Here is a 17,569-nt window from a genome sequence, read left to right on the forward strand (position 1 = left end):
ATGCATAATCACAGAAAAATCCGAACTGAAAATCTGTAGCAAAACGTTTGTCTTTTTATTATTCTTCCATGAATATCCTCTGCAAAGGTTAACTGGCATTAATTGTCACTATGATTTGTCCAGATACTTTCCTGTATGTTTAAATTAAAGCTTCATAGTTATTTGACTATATAGATATATTAAATCAACTTTTCTAAGAAATCAATGGGGGTAACTTGCTCCAACTTGTAGCTCTATAAGAAGAGGAGTTAAGATTTCCACCAAGTCTTCATACTTTCAAAGATTTGAATGTATCTGCCATAGCTAGCATGATGGAGATGACTCGATTCAGTCCGAAAATAGCTCCATAAGGGGGTTATTTTATGTAGAGCTGAAAGAAACCTAAAAGTGGGCATGCACACATTCACCCTTTCTGCTGGAAGCACTGTACTGAAATGGGTATTACCTTCTTTCTAGAATATTTGGGATATTATAAGCTTTATTTCTTTTTCTATATTAAAGGACTATGGATGAAACCGTTGAAGGTTTTAGAGGAAAAATATCAGACACGTCTCTACTGTACAGCTTCAAAAATAAACCAAATGAATTAGTAACCAGTTTGCCGCTTACAGAAAATCCAACTGAATTTACTCAAGCTTCTTCCATTCACATTCAAAATGAGGATCTACAGGATCATGTCATGCAGCAGACAAGGGGAACTCAAGCTTCATGGATGTAGAACACTTACCCCAGACTGCCATAAAAACAGCAAAGAAGACAGTAGCTCCATTGTCAAAAAGGTGGGTCACCTGGGAATAACAGAATCAGTTAAGCTAAGTGCTCCTGAACAACATTATAATTGATACTTTTCAATCTGCATAAAGTAGTTATGATGATACAATGAGTTTGAAAGTTTCTTTGGGGAATATTCCCCCCAGACAATAAGTAAGAAGGGGTCTCCTCTAACTGTGAAGTTCAGATGGGGAAGAAAGAACTTGTTCCCTTTATATCAGGATCATGCATTTGAACATTTATCAGCAGCTCCAATAGTATTACTAAGAATTACATTTTGTGCACTATAAAAACTCTTACACATCTATATGTATGTGAATATAGCTATGTTTAGGGAAAGGTGCTTTTGTTGCTGGTTTAAAGACTCTTAACTCCCCAAACACTGTTTTTAATGCCTTGTTTATTGACTTCAATAAACATGGCTCTTTCACTTATACAGTTTTAAGCAAACATTTTGTGGGCTCTTCTCTGTCTTTCAGCATTATAAAGGTGAGAGACCAGAACCATTATGAACATCCACTTCCACCTCCATTAAAGCCTCAGGTAATCACTATATTTACCTAGTGCACACAATACAACACCAATTAGCAATACCTTATCACTAGAATAATATGTTCTGCAGCAAACACCACAGCAACAGAAAAAGTATCCATTCTTACTACAAAACAGTCACACTTATTTCCACCTCCAGGATAAGTCACACCAAAGTCCATGCCAAACTGAAGTGATAACTGATAGGTTCATAAAGTATAACCTTTCGGGCATTTTATACTTCCCAATAAAATATGCTTTACTGTTCTTTGGAGAATGTGCCTAGCATAAACAGGTACTTATTTCCTTATTGTATTAGTGTCAAGAATTTCCCATTATTCCAAAAGCTTACTCTTTCTCTTTCTTGAAAGAGAGATGGGAAGCATCTCTTTGTGTAAATGTGGCACAAAATATGAATTCTATTTATTTCACAGGCCAGATGGAACATCGAGCTGGTATTGACCATCCAGTATCACACAAACCTGACAGTTCCAGTGGTGTGTGGTTGGTTCATGTTCCCCTACCTGGATATTTGGTGGAAGTTCTTGTTTGTAACATGAGGGTGGCTTCTGCATTGAATTGCAGTTGCATTGCTTTGGGCTGTCTAGATATTTTCCCCCTACATAACAGATCTCTGTATTTCCAAGGGGTACATGGTTCAAAACAGGACCCAGCAAAGTACTTCCTTGGGGCAAATATGTAAACATTTCAACAGAGGCAGCTTTCTGCTGCAGTTATCAGTTTGGGAGTGTGTGATTTAGACTAGGTGAGATTATAGGAACTTCTTGTTCACAATAAAGAGGTCAGTTGTTTATCTGATGGTGCCCTTTGCCAAATCCAACCATAGGAAAGAGATGATAGATTCCAGATACCAACAACCACAAGAACAAAGACTCTGAGATGTCCCAAACAGATGGAAGGTGGTCTTAAACTAGCGTGTGTGTGTGTGTGTGTGTGTGTGTGTGTGTGTGCGTGTGTCTGTGTGTGTGTGTGTGTGTGTTGTTTGCTCACACATGGGTGGGCATGTGCAGGTAGATCAAGTGTGCACACATGTGCGCATCTGTGTGTGAAGGCCTGAGGTTGATGACAGGGGTCCTCAGTGACTACTGTCCACCTTATATCTCTCAGTCAAACCCAAGCTTATTGTTTCAGCCAGTTTAGCTAGTTAACGTGCTCTGGGGATTTCCTGTGTGACTTAAGCATGCTGGGATTACAGGCAGGTTGTTTACCTCTCCCTGGTTTTTTACATGGGTGCTTGGGATCCGAGTTCTGGTTCTGACAATTGCATGGCAAGTTCTCTATCCACTGAGTCATCTTCCCATCCTGACAGATACTTTCTGAAGGGGTATATGCTCTAGAACAGCAGACCAAGAAGCAAAGCAAGTATTTTTCCACTGATGGCGATGGAACCCAAAGTCTCACACATGGTAGACAAATGCTCTGCCACTGAGATTTATCCTCAGTTCAATAACCAAGAATTTAAATGTGTGCGTGTGTCTGTGTGTGTGTGTGTGTTGTTTGCTCACACATGGGTGGGCATGCACAGGTAGATCAAGTGTGCACACATGTGCGCATCTGTGTGTGAAGGCCTGAGGTTGATGACAGGGGTCCTCAGTGACTACTGTCCACCTTATATCTCTCAGTCAAACCCAAGCTTATTGTTTCAGCCAGTTTAGCTAGTTAACGTGCTCTGGGGATTTCCTGTGTGACTTAAGCATGCTGGGATTACAGGCAGGTTGTTTACCTCTCCCTGGTTTTTTACATGGGTGCTTGGGATCCGAGTTCTGGTTCTGACAATTGCATGGCAAGTTCTCTATCCACTGAGTCATCTTCCCATCCTGACAGATACTTTCTGAAGGGGTATATGCTCTAGAACAGCAGACCAAGAAGCAAAGCAAGTATTTTTCCACTGATGGCGATGGAACCCAAAGTCTCACACATGGTAGACAAATGCTCTGCCACTGAGATTTATCCTCAGTTCAATAACCAAGAATTTAAAGTAAAAAGTATGCATAAGGAGACAAGCATGGAAGACAGAAGAAGCTCAGAGTCACAATAGTCAGTGGCCACCTTCTCTATCACACTAAGGGAACATGTCTGTAGGATGAATATGTGCACGGGTGGGCTAGGAGAGGGCCAGTTCTAGGCTGTGAGCTATCTGGTGTGTTCTTTTCCCCAGAGAAATGAGCCTGTCAGTCTCTCCCTGCTTAAGCCATTAGAGATAGGGTTCATCTTTCACATGCCAAGTATGAGGGTAAGACATTCCTTCTGATCAGCAAACATGGCAGTCATTGGTTGAACTGGACCTAGAATCTATTCTGATCTAGTAGTCTTGTACATACAAAGCCCCATGAAACCACCCTGACTTTCTAAATAAATATTTCTGAAAGAAACATGCAGAAATCTGATTCTGTCATTCTTCATTTTAGTAAGTCTTTAAGGAAGACAAACATAAAATTCAGAATCTAAATATCTTACATCACAGTAGAGCACAGTGATAAAGAATATATATTGTGTATTCTGATGAACTGAGGCCCAAATTTACTGCTTTATGACTAGGGATGAGAAAGCTTTACTACTCTGAGTAAAATGGGGTTAATAATGCTGATCTTGAAGTTGTTATGTAGGTTAGAAATAACACATGCAGGCTGGCCTAGAAATTATTATGGAAAAACCCAGCATTAAATGTAGGAATGACTTTTCTGGACAAATGACTTTTGCCTAACTTTGCAACCAAAGTTAGCCTTATGTTTTATTTACAACATAAACAAGCTTACTAGGTCTTGGGCTCCTCTTGTAACCTAAACATATAACTTTAATCCCTTATGACCCTTCCTTGCCCTTGATACAGAATAATGTACATGTGTGCACTTGTGTGTGTACATGCGTGCATGTGCATACTATGAATATCAAGCACTTCAAGCATTGAATATTCATTGAAAGAAATTGATGATCCCATTTGTGTTACAAATAATAGGTGGTATTAAATTAACAGCATCTGTTTGTGGTTATGTGTGTTGTTCTAAGTCAGCGGGGTCAGAAAGGATAAATTCTCTGATAAGACAAATTCTGCTTTTCCTTCCCCATTTCATGCTGGATGTGTAGTTTTAATAAAGATAAAGCAAGGCATTTGTTTGTGAGCATTGTTTGGGTAGAAATCTGAAAGAACAAGTTCTCATGATGAACTCACTCTTGGTTGAAACGGTTGCTAAGAGGCAGGCTGTCTTTGTTCAGGCATCACCATTATGTAGTACTGCACTGTCACAATTAAAACCATTATTATTCTAGATCTTAAGTACATTAACTGCCAACAAAAGCTCCTATGAAATTTGAGTAAACTACTCCTGATGGTTCATTTAAGGAATTATTAAGGATTTCCTAGAAAATTTCACTCAAGCGTATCTTTTCACATGAAAAATCCCTTCAAAAGCAATAAAACACACAGAATGCCAAACTAGAAAACAAACAACACTACGAAACCCCAGGCTTTTGTTTTTGAGGTTTTCCAAAAGGAAGGTTTTAAAACTCTGAACCACTCAAGTTTATCTCATCATTTTTTCAGCAAATTATATCACTGACAGAGAGCTCTTGATCCTCACCAACTCTATTTCCCAAGATTGGTCTGCCTTATTTGTCCTTATACCCTTGGTCTATGTGTGTGCCGTTCAAAGGTAGAGAGAAACATTTTGTGCTTTTGCTGTCTCCTGTGACATGTACTTGTGACATGGTCTCTGGCCCAGATCGTTATAGAATCACAGCTGAGTGCAGCAACTTGGGCTCCACCCCAGGACTCCAGCTGGAGTGCTGTGAACAGTATGGATGGGTAGGCTGTAGGGTGCCTATCAAATGTTTTCTCTTCTTGAATGAACAAAACAGTGCAAAGCTAAGCAGAGTAATTAGATAGATCCAGGCTGCAGTAATGACGGAAGTTTGATAAAAATCTTCCAACCCTTTTTATATCTGGAAATTTAGGCACACTGATAGGCAATGGGTCTTAAAAGATTTCCAGATTTTGTTTTGCATTATGAAACTGCCTTGAAGTTAAAAACAAACCATTAGGAACTTGATGAATGTTTAATATTTTATTAAAGCAAGGTATGCCATGAGAAAAAGGCATGCAGTAGCTCATGACAGAAACCACAGCATCATTCCCTGGTGTTTTCCAAAGCACTTTTCATGTATACGCTCTTCAGCTAGCATGATGTGTCATGGAGTGCGGCAGAGAGGGCAGGTGCTGACTGTATTTTAGGAATGAGAAGCTCAGTCCCAGAAAGGCTACATCTGTACAAGGAAAAAGGAACGGTAGCTGGGCTGGATTTGAACGGAGGGAGACAATCCCGGCAACAATGGTAAAGAAGAGGAAAGTGGCTGCAGCTGTCATTCACCGAGATTTTATTGTTTTGCATCTCCATTTTGCAGATTAATAAACTTTAGGATCACAGAGATTAAAGTAAGTAACTTGTTCCTAGACAAACAAGTGCTAGAGAATAGAATAAAAATCTGAACCTGCATATAGCCTAGGTCTGCAGGAATAATACCTGGATATCCAGGGTTCTGAATTAGTCATGGAGTGCCTAGAGCAGAAGTTTCAGCCATTTTCCTGCCCTGGATCCCTTTGCCAATCTAGTACAACTTTTGTATTTGTGATGATTAATATCGATGACCAATTTGGCAGGATTTAGAATCACCTAGAAGACAACCCTCTGGGCATGCCAATGAGACATTATCTTGATTAGGTTAGTGGAGGTGGGAAGACCCACCCTAAAAGTAGACCGCACCATTTGCAGGGCGTGCATCCTCCACTGTGTGTAAAGGAGAAAGCTAGCTGAACTTTCTGACTGTGGATACAGTATGACCAGCTGTCTCATGCTCCTGCCACCATGCCTTCCTCACCATGTTGTGTGCTAGCCTGGAACTGTGACCCGAAATAACTCTTCCTTCATGAAGTTGTTTTTGTCATAGCATTTTATCACAGCAACAGAAAAAGGAACTAAGAATATATCTCTTCTCTAATATTTTAAAACATAAAAATACAGCCCACAGGATTACTAAGAGCAAAACAACAGAAAGCACAGTGATTCTGACAGAACTAATGTTATGAGAGACCTACATCATTGTCCTATGTGAATCAGTAATAAAAATAAATGACTCAAATAACAAAACTTGAACTGAACTTTCACTGACTTAACAGCAGTGTTCTTTGCACTGTACCACGCTGCTGCTTCTTGGGGTGGAACCTGGAGATACATCTTTTAAATACATAACATCAGAAAACATATTTGCATTGGAATGCTGAACAGCTGAACGATGCTGTTAAGGGCATCTTTCAACAGAATTATTGGTTCAAACAAGGAGAATGATGGTCACCTGCTGTCCTCAGGAAGGCATAGCTAAATTCAATCTCACCTAAAATGCTGCCTATGTGGAATTACCTTGGCATAAACACAGCTGTCTGACAGCCTCATGAAGGGGCAGTATTTATCACATACAGGACACATGATGATATCTGTAGCTTGGCAGACTTCTTTACTGGAAAAGAGAACAGACAAGGACTGCTTTTTGATTACACAGAATGTGTTAGGAATGTGTTAGTTTTTTCCTCTGCAACTTCACTAGAATGACCAATTGATAAATGAAACCCAGTGCAAGATTTTTGCCCCCAGGAACTTTTCAGTCTTTCCTGAAGTTAATGCAAATAGTCCCTGCATGTGTTAATGTTTTGATAAACCTTACTTATAAAGCTTGATTTCCATATTAACAAATTAAACTTGGAAAAATACATGAAACAAAACATTGGTTATGCTTATAGAATCAACCAGATACCTAAAAAGACAGCCTCTATCTCTGTGTGCATGATAAATTAATGAGTGAAATAACTAGAGATCTTAATCCTGGAAGAAAACTATTTTTTAATATTTTTGGTTTTTAAAGATTTATTTTTATTATATTTCATTATGTATGAATGTATATGGGCATGTGTACAGGAATGCAGGTGCCCACCAAGTTCAAAAGAGGATGCTGGATTCCCTGGAGCTGGAGTTTCAGGTGGTAATGAGCTGGGAATCAAACTCTGGTCATCTGTAAGAGCAGTACCTGCTCTTAACCCCTGCACCCAAAGTAAGTATTTTTTAAAAAATTATTTATTTAATAACTACATAATCAGAAGAAGCATTTCATTATAATATCATTGACATAGTCAATCAAAATTTCCAGAGCAAAGATGCATCTCTTTCAAAATTGGCTGTAAGTTTTTAGGTTCACAGTTTAATTAATACAGTTATATAACATTAATCTCTATATATCTGATTATTACTAGTCACAGTCAGTTACTTCTGAGATCCTTGGCACCTGAGCATGGATATAAAGTCACCAGGTAGATTTCAATGGTAATGTTTTTCACATCTAATAGTTAACATGAAGCAAATTTTTGTGCTTCTTCCTCAAATGTAACTCATTTTTTAAATTTATTGATTTTTCATGTATATTTCATACAGAACATCCCAAACAATCTTATTCATCTACATACCCACATCCCAAATGGCACCCTCCCATAGCCTCATCCTCATTGGAGCCCATATACTCTGTCATCCCTGTTACTGTCCACTGTGTTGTCAGTGCCCCCAGCTGATCCTCAGTGCTTGTCTATCCACTAAGTCTAGTTAGCCTATCTAGAGTTCATTGTTTTAGGAAGCTCAGCTCTTCCTCATCTGGCAGCAGTCAGTTGCCAATATTTCTTCAGATAAGATTGGGGTCTGCTGTTCTTATCATAGAAAGGGAAATATTTCTTTAGGCGGGAGGCAAAACCATTCACTTTTAATAGGTATACTGTCATTTTAGGTCACTGTGCAGCTTTTCAATAAAACCTCTATGAGTGTCTTAAACTATATTCTTTTGAGAAAACCAAGGAAATAACTGTCAGCTCTGAGCCCTTCCTAAGGCATCAGCAGCTTACTGAGAATTCTTTATGAAAAAGATGTTATAGTGAGAAGCTACATGTATCCAGTCTGTGAATATCCTCAAAGTATACACTATATTGACATCTCTAAATACTAAGCAAAGGTAGGCTCACCCATGAGCTCTCCATACCTCACTTGGCAGTGATCCAGAGTGGTAACTCCATACAAGAAGACGAACAAACCAATGAAGGCTGCGGGGAAGAGCATGCCGGTGTACCAGCCCAGCCAGGCAAAATACAATCCGATCTTCTCTCCGAAGTACCGCCTATTTGAGACACAAGAGTCTTGCAAATTACAGCAATGTAGGCAAAGTTAAGGATTGTAAGTCTTTGCTCAGTCATATTGTCTTGTAGTGGTTTTCCTGGCAACACAGACAAGGTGAGCAAGGAGAAGGAAGATCTAATTGATCAAATTTGAGCTCGGAGATGAAATTATTCTCCTATGCATTTATACTGGAAATAGAATTAACCTGTCCATAAAAGGACATGATTCTATCTGAGCTTATTCTGAGAACACAGATTAGGAGTCAATGTGGGAAAAGGGGCTGGGTAGGGGACTCCTGTCATTGTCCAGGTGAAGACGGAAGGCAGCAGAAGTGCCCGAGGAGATGCCAGGATGCTAGAATATGGTCAGATTTGAAAGATACAGAGTACGTAAAGTCTACAAGACAAGAAGCATTCTAGAGACAAGAGTCTTGAGATGCTTCATCAACTTGTTCTTTTCAAGCCTTGCTTGTGCTTTACGCCAGCCTCCTGCCTGGCCAGTACACGCCCTGTTATTCTACCAGGTTTCAGCTCTACAGACTCTTATGTGGCTTCTGATCCATATCCATCCTTTCCACTTATCTGAACTTTTATAAAACTTACAGTTTCTCTTAATGTTTTATCTAATTTTGCATGATTTGGAACTTCTTTCTAGTTGTCTCAAATATGTAGGTCTTGTTTTCCTATAGGAAACTGAGTTTCTTAATTCCAGAGAGCATGGCTTCTGTTTGTCTTTGCCAACAATTTTATCAGAGTCCTAGAAATACAATGGGCAGTTAGGTAATCCTGACCACAAAACCTCAGTCAGAGCACTGTCCTGATGGAGATGTTTTGCTACAGCAATGATCTTTAATTTTTAGTAAGTGTAATTCGGAAGTTAACAAGGTCAAGACTGGGAAGAAAATTTGCTTTCATTCTCCCCTCTGTACCTTATTTAACATGCGCTACTCTGGTCAAGGGAGAATGATCTTATTTCAGGAAATATTTTCTCCTCATTCAGATCAATGGAATCATTTGTTACCCCCACAAAAAACAGGATGCAATTTATCAATATCCTTGGGTTATGCAAAGTAAACAGTGGTAACCAGGCAACAATGGCTCTGGTAGGAAGAACAACTACCCAGGGGGATGGAATCAAAAGGGACTCATCTTTTTGTTACACCCCCCTGAGTTCATTTATTTTTCATTTTATGATTATTGTTTTTAATGTCTAGGTATAAATGAAACATATCCAGCTAAGAAATTAGATATGGTTCTCTAATGAAGAATCTATGATTATGGATTGTTATTACTCAGGCTTAAAAACTAGTCTTTAAGGGACTGAAGAGATGGCTCAGTGGTTAAGAGCACTGATTACTCTTGCAGAGGACCCGGGTTTGGTTCCCAGCACCCACATGGTGGCTAACAACCATTCGAAACTCCAGTTCCAGAGGATCCAATGCCCTCTTCTGATCTCCATGGGCATTACATGACACCGGTGAACTTACATCCATGTAGGCAATATACTCATACACATAAAAATAAAAATAATAAATAAAATATTTTAAAAACTAGTCTTTAAATAATGAGATGTCAGAGTATATGGCTGTTGCCATGACAGAAGGTTGGATAAATCAAGATAATATAAAATAAAAATCAAACATACAATTATCATAGGCTAAAGACTGATACACTTTTTGACTTAAAAATTAAAATGATCTTTAAAGGTTATTAGTTTAAAAAAAAACTTGAAACACCTTGGAATGACACTACCTCATTTGTGCTGTCTGCATAATTTCTTTATCCAAAAATTCTTGGGCTCAGCATTGTTTCAATTTTCAGACTCCTAGTTTTGAATTTTGAAATTTACATACACATAATGAGATGTCTTTGGAAAGAGCCCAAGTCTGTACACAAACTCTGCTTCTGTTTTATATGCACCTCATACACATGGCCACATATTTTCACTGTACCTCAGTACTGACTGATCTATCACAGCAGATCAGGTGTGGAACTTCCACTTGTGCCACATCTGTGACCTAAAGTTTAAGATTGGTGAAACAGTCTGGATTTTTGGATCAGGAATACTCATCCTGGAGGATACAATGTTCTAGACTGTCACTAATACATTAAAGTAGCATCACCTCTGTAGAGGACAATCTGTCCATAACAGTCACCCGGGTGCTACCTCCTCATGGAGACTTATGACAGTTCTAACTCATCATCTCTGTCTCATTCATGGCTTTTCCTTAAGGCCCGCCCATTTGAAGGAAAGGCCATCAGTGTTACTGATAAAAACCAATGTCCCTAATACAACCTCCTCTTGAAGGAAGGAAGCATCCGAGCAAGAGCCGTATGTCTTCCCCAGAGAGGCGTGTCACCATCATTATTCAGTGCAAAGTTTATATTTGCAATTAGTTAAAAACTCACCTTACAAGATCCAAAGGCTGGTATTTATACCACACGCCCCAGGAAGCCCAGCACTCGTAGAGTAGATGCCGGTGGTTTACAGCTCCATGTGTTCGAATGGAGTTTTTACTTCTGTAACTTCCCTGGGAAAAGAATACGGCTGCCAGTGAGTAACACTCATAAAGCCATGAGGAAATGGAGATGGCGACACTTGAGTCTTAAGGCAAGAGTAGCTGCAGGGGTAAGAAGGGCAAAGAAGGGCTCCTTCACTATGAAAGGGGAGGTGCTGATGTCGGCATGTAAAAAGCCTGTGGTTATGAGAATCAGGCTGACTGAGCTCAAGTTTGGTTCTGCTACCTTTTAGTTGGGACTTTTTAGACAAACCTAAAGTTTGCGTGCTGGTTTCCTAATCCATCATCCACCTCAATGTGTTTTTTCCGTGCTTGGAATGAATGAAGAGTCTGCCTCAGAGGCCAGGCACAAAGCTGGTTCATTCTCTCCCCACTTCTCTCAAAATAAGGTTGCTAATAAGTGGCCATAGCTGTGGCCTTGTCACATAGACTAATGAACATGAAAATCCTAAAATGTAAAAGCTGGACACTGCCTTTAGGCCCTAATAATTCAAGCCCAGTTTAACCTCCTCATAAACAAATGAAGACAGAGAGGTGGATGTTTTTCTGTCAGTTCATGGTAACGCCAGTTTTACAAATGTAGACGATACCTTTAATAGGCAGACTAAGTCAATTAGCCTGGAAATGCTTTCTTAATGGAACTTTGCTGGGCATAAAGAAACTTGGGCTTGGTTCTGCTCAATGACAAAATCACTGTGCGACTGAGGGGAGGGAGAACCTTTCTTTAAACCTCTGTTTCAACTCTGAAGACGAAACAGGGCAACAACAGCTTCCCTTTTTGCCTCTGAAGGTTATTTTCAGGCAAAACAGCATTATCAAGTTAAACTGAAAGCGAGAAGTCAGAATGATGGCATTGCTGCTGTATTAGTGATTTGGAAATTCTCTGTTCTGTGTCCAGGGATGCACTGATGTATCAACGCCCTGGGGAAGAGCACTAGAGACTGTAGGGCTGAGCAGCTGCATCTCTTTGGACACTCTCATGTTTGCTCACCTGCCTTGCTCAAGTGTTTCTGTCCCTTGGCCATACAAGGTTGGGAGTGAATGGGAATATAAGTGCCCACTGAAACACTTCCTCAGGAATGCTAATAACTATAGGATACCACATAATGGTTTGAGTGAATATCTATCTTTTTTTCATTACAGCTTTAACATACTCAGTAACAATTTCCAGAGCAAGGATACATCTCTTTCAAAAGTGGCTGTAAATTTTTAGGTTCACAGTTCAATTAATACAGTTATACAATATTGACCTCAGTATAAACCATGTAAGACATAAAATTGAATGAGTTTTTACCTTTTAAAGAGGATCTCCATTTCATTTTAAAATGAGTGACTATCTTTAGAGCTCAGAATCAATTACTTGTGGCTCCAGAAAACCATTGTGTCAAAATGTTTGCTTGGCATTCCAAAATTTTCTCCTGGCAAGCTGTGAATAGGACCCCAGACCGCAGCTTCTAGTTCTTTTAATAAAAAGGTTTTTTAGAAGCTCTGCTTTACATTTGGCAGCTTCTTAGTGTTTAAAATAAAAAGAAACATTGCAAGGCAAACACTAAGTGTACTTTGGAGAGATTTTTCTATTTACACAGAGTTGGAGCTCCCTCTAAAGTTTTCCCCTGGCTATTCTGTGAGGTGCTAGAGGGCAGGAGCTGTGATATTTGTCTCTAGTTCCTAGAGTGATTCAGAGAGAGTCAGAGCTCAGAACCCTGAAAATGGCAATCTCTCAGTCATCATGAGGATTGTGTCCCTGAAAACCCAGGGACAGAATCTGGGTTAAAAAATCCAAGATCCATTAGGAAAAGTCAAATTAAGGGAAATTGCAGTTATACTTATAAAAATCATTATAAATGATTTGCTAAAGTCATATTTACTTCTAAGCAAATAAAGAAAATATCAACATTCATATCTTACAATGATGAGTATAATATTAATTTCCTTTTATCACCTTTTGGTTATCTGAGACTTTGCAAAGTAGTTTCATCTCTTGCTTTCAAATAAAAGCTAAAAATGTGTTTATTGCCAAATCTATATAGTTCAAGAACATTTACCCTCCCCTGCTAACTTCATTTGAATGCCTTTTTAATTGCATGACTTAGAGTCTTAAGTCATTTCTTGAATTCATGCTGAGTGACTCTTGATTTAAGTATTCTTTCAATTACATAAAATGAGAGAAAGAAATTGATGCTCAGGGAGAGATGGGGGTATGCAAGTAGACTCTCCCTAATTACTCATTGAACAAATTAAATCAATTCTGAATGTATGCCTTATTAACAAGTTAAAAAGTATCCATGGAAGTCAATTTTAGTAACAAATTGAAGAAAAGTACGGAGAAAAGGCAATACAGTACCTCATGCAGGGGAAAGGCCGCTTCATAGGAGCCATTGGTAAGCAAGCGATTCAGACCTGAAGCAACAAGAAAGCCATTGAATTAAAACGGAGTTTGAGCCAAGCGTGGTGATCCCAGCACTTGGGAGGCAGAGGCAGGAAGATCTCTGTGAGATCAAGGCCAGCCTGGTCTACAAAGAGAGTTTCAGGCCAACTGGGGCTATGGGAAGACCCTGTCTCAAAACCAAACCAAAACAAAACAAAACAAAACATGGAACGTCAATCCTTTATTTAATACTAAATAAAGTAAGGGCAGAACGTTCAGGAAAGCACAAACCAGGCTTTCAAAAGTGATCTGAACCCACTTGGTGAGAGCAAGAGCTTATGTCCTAGCTATCTTGGAGGAAACAGATTAAAAGCTGAGAAATTAAATAAAAAATTTAAATATGTAATTGCTTAAGACTGAGTAGATTCAAGGTATACATTTTCATGATATGGTATAAATACACATTATGTCATGGTAACCATATTATTCAAATTAATAACCTATCATCACTCATGCTATATATGAGGTCCTTAGAGCTTGTTTATTTTTATCTTATTCTATTTTTTTGAGACAGGTCTCCCTGTAGGTCCATCTGGCCTGGAATTCACTATGTAGACTGGGTTGGCTTTGAACTCACAAAGATCTGAGTGCCACTGACTCCCAAGTGCTGTGTACCACAATGCCTGGTGAGCTTGATTATTTATTTATTTATTTATTTATTTATTTATTTATTTATTTATTTATTTTTGTTAGTTTTTTTATTATTCCAAAGAGAGGCAATTTTAAATACATTTTCCATAAATAACTTGAAGCAGGTTACATAAAAATATATATACAATGAAGTTTAAGGGGGGGAATAGAAATAAGAAATCAAAGACCAAAGGATTTGCCAGCATGGGGTCAACTTTTGTGGAATAATAAAGGTTTCCATTAGCTCTGATAGCTTTTTTTTTTAATAACTAAATCGTTGTACACCTTCACCAACATCTCTCCCATTTCCCCATATTTCAAAGCCTGATGGCTACCACTTTGCTCTCTGCTTTGCCTAAAAGTTTGACTTTTATGTTTTACATATAAGTAAGATTATGGAGTATTTGTCTTTCTGTGTTTGGATGAGATGTCCAAATTTATCCATGTTGTTACAAGGCTTTTGTATTAAAGACTGAACATGTTTCTGCTTATATATTGTGCTTTCTTTATTCATTCTTTCAGTAGACACTTGGGCTGTTTTCATATCTTGATGGATGACTCATGCCTAATGAAAGTGGACTCATTTTAGAAATGTTTTTCAACATTCTTCTAGATTTGGATATGTACCCCAAAGTGGGACGTCCTATGACAGTTTAGTTTCAAGGTTTTGAGGAGCCTCCACATAGTTTTCCATGATGACAGTACCATTTGTTTTCCCACCAACAGCAGTGTTCAGGGCTCTTTCCCTGACACTCTCGGCAGCTCTCATTTCAGTTTTTCAGACAAAAGTCATTCTAATTCTAACAGGTGTGAAGTGGTATCTATCTGTGATTTTGATGTGCATTTCTCTGATGATTAGTGATGTGGAGTACCTTTTCATAGATGTGTTGGCTAGCTGCACATTTTCTTTGAAAAAAATGTCTATTCAGGTCCTTTACTCATTTTAAAATCAAGTTATCTGCTTTTATTGCTACTGTTTGTTAAATATTTTTAATGTTCATCCCTTATTAGACATATGGTTTGCAAATATTTTCTCCCATTCTTTAAGTTGCCTTTTCATTTTGTTGATTATTCCCATTGCTGTGTAGAAGCATTTTGAAAATCAGGTTTTCAAAAAGAAAAATGGTGGAGTCTGCCTAGCACAGTGCGTGCCATAGAGAAGGGGAGGGGCTGCCTTGGAGAAGCAGACCAACGTGCTGTTAAAAAATGATCTGCTGGAGTGCTTCTATTCTGGCTCAGAAGCTTCACTGTGGAAGCAAAATAATCTCCCCTGCACTGGGTTATTGGAACGACTTTAGAAAAGCTCTTTCCTCAGGCCTCAGTTATCGAACCCTAAAATGGCAGAGTTGCTGAATATATAGATCTTTTAAAAATGTATCTTCAAAGGGCCAGGTGTGGTGGCACATGCCTTTAATCCCAACACTCAGGAGCAGAGACAGGCGGATCTCTGTGAGTTCAAGGCCAGTCTGGTCTACATAGTGAATCCAGGCCAGCTGGGGCTACAAGGAGACCCTGTCTCAAAAAAAATGTATCTTCAAGGTAAAAAAGAGATTGAAGTATAACTGACATATAATAAAGATCACATATTTAGGATGCACAGTTAGTAGGTTCTGATAAGCATGCACCCTCAGGAGACCATCAGCAACCGAGATGGTCAACATATCCACACTTCAAAGGCTTTCTCATGGCACTTTGTAATCTGCCCCATCTCGTGCTATCGCCAAGACAAACACTGACCTGATTTCTGTTACTCAATTCATATGCACTTCTAGAGTTTTACATAAACACAGTCATTCAAGATTTGCCCTTCTTCATCTGACTTATTTCACTCAGCATAATTATTTTGGGATTCATTCATGTAAGTATCACAAGCCCTTTCTCTTTATAGTTGAGTAGTCCACTGTATGGATGTATAACACTTTATACATTCTCCAAATGATGGACATTTTGGTTGTTTCTAGTTTAGATATGATACAGATAAAGGTACTATTAGCATTTATACATAAAATTCTGCATGTATATATGGCTTCATTTAATTTGTTTTTTTTTTGTCATTTCATTTATTTTGTTTATTGAATTAGCATCCTCACTGCAGGAACTAACTGCTGACCTGGAACTCTCTATGAAGACCAACCTGGCCTCAAACTCACAGCTTCCTTCTGGCCTCAGTCTCCGGAATTATGGCCATTATCATTATTTTAAAAATATTTTATTATTTTTGTTTTATGTGAATGAGTGTAATAATACTCCATGTATGTAAATGCACCTGTGTTGTGCAATGCCCATGGAGGTCAGAAGAGGGGGTCAGATCCCCTGGAACTAGAGTAATGGATGGTTGTTAGCTGCCCTATGGGTGCTGGAAACCTAACCTGGGTCCTCTGCAAGAGCAATCAGTGCTCTTAACTGCTGAGCCATCTCTCCAGTCTTGCCACTATTATTTTTATCAAATATATAGAAATGAAATGGCTAAGTTATTTGAGAAACTGCCTTTTACTTTCATTTCTGTTTTTCTCTTTCCTCCCCTCCCCTCCCCTGTCCTCCCCTGCCTTCCCTTATCCTCCCCACCTGTACTGGATAGCTTTAGTGTCAACTTGACACACCTGGGTTGAGGGAGCCTCAATTGGTGAATTGCCTCTGTTGGACTGGCCTGTGGCCATGTCTGTGGGGCATCTTCTTGATGAGTGATGTGGGAGGGCCCAGCCCACTGTGGGTGGTGCCACCCCTGGGCAGGTGGGCCTGTGTTGAATAAGAAAGCAAGCTGAGCAGGGGCCAGGGGAGCAAGCCAGTAAGCAGTGTCCCTCCATAGCCTGTGCTCCAGCTCCTGCTTCCAGGTTCCGGCCCTGAGTTCCTACCTTGGGCTCCCTGATGAACTGCGACCTGGGAGTTGTAAGCTGAATAAACCCTTTCCTTCCCAAGTTGGTAGTGGTCACAGTATTTTGTCACAGCAATGAAGAAACAAACTAAGACACCACCCCCCTTTTCTTCTCATTCCACTTCACCTTATTTCTCTTTCCTTTTTTACGGACAGGGTCTCACTATGTATCCTAGGCTGGTCTGGAACTCACTAGGTAGTTCATGCTGACCTGAAAATTGTAATCCTCCTGCCTCCACCTCCTAAACATTGGGATTACAGATATGTGCAAATATGCCCAGCTACTGTTTTCTTAAGTGATTGTGCAAATTTTACATTTTAACTTTAGGTTTTGAAGTTTCAGGTTCTTTCATACCCACACAATACTTCCTATAATCAGCTCTCTTAACCATTCTAAAAGGTGTGCGGTGATAGCTCATCATGATTTTAATTTGCATTTTCCTGCCGAAAAGCTTTTCATGTGCTTGTTGGTCATTAGCATATCACCTGGGAAGTGTCATTTAAGAAATGTTATCACTCAGTTTTGAGTATCTTAATATACTGTAGATATGTTATTTACTAGATATATATTTTGAAAAAATTTTCCCTTTGTGTCTGGA

General features: G+C 39.1%; 1 protein-coding gene across 2 annotated transcripts in view; it reads right to left on the reverse strand.

Annotated features, from left to right (window-relative positions):
* Positions 1-17,569, reverse strand: part of Ano4 (anoctamin 4) — a 342,978-nt gene that overhangs the window by 70,507 nt on the left and 254,902 nt on the right. For both annotated transcript variants that reach the window (XM_017798033.1, XM_008832628.1), the window contains 5 exons: positions 13,385-13,440; positions 10,931-11,052; positions 8,389-8,523; positions 6,735-6,831; positions 728-788 (listed from right to left, as the gene is read on the reverse strand). In XM_017798033.1, the coding sequence (XP_017653522.1) occupies positions 728-788; positions 6,735-6,831; positions 8,389-8,523; positions 10,931-11,052; positions 13,385-13,440 (471 nt within the window). The remainder of the gene's footprint in view (positions 1-727; positions 789-6,734; positions 6,832-8,388; positions 8,524-10,930; positions 11,053-13,384; positions 13,441-17,569) is intronic.

The sequence above is a fragment of the Nannospalax galili genome, unplaced genomic scaffold (genome assembly GCF_000622305.1).
Source record: "Nannospalax galili isolate Female #2095 unplaced genomic scaffold, S.galili_v1.0 scaffold415, whole genome shotgun sequence".
Taxonomy (NCBI): Eukaryota; Metazoa; Chordata; class Mammalia; order Rodentia; family Spalacidae; genus Nannospalax; species Nannospalax galili.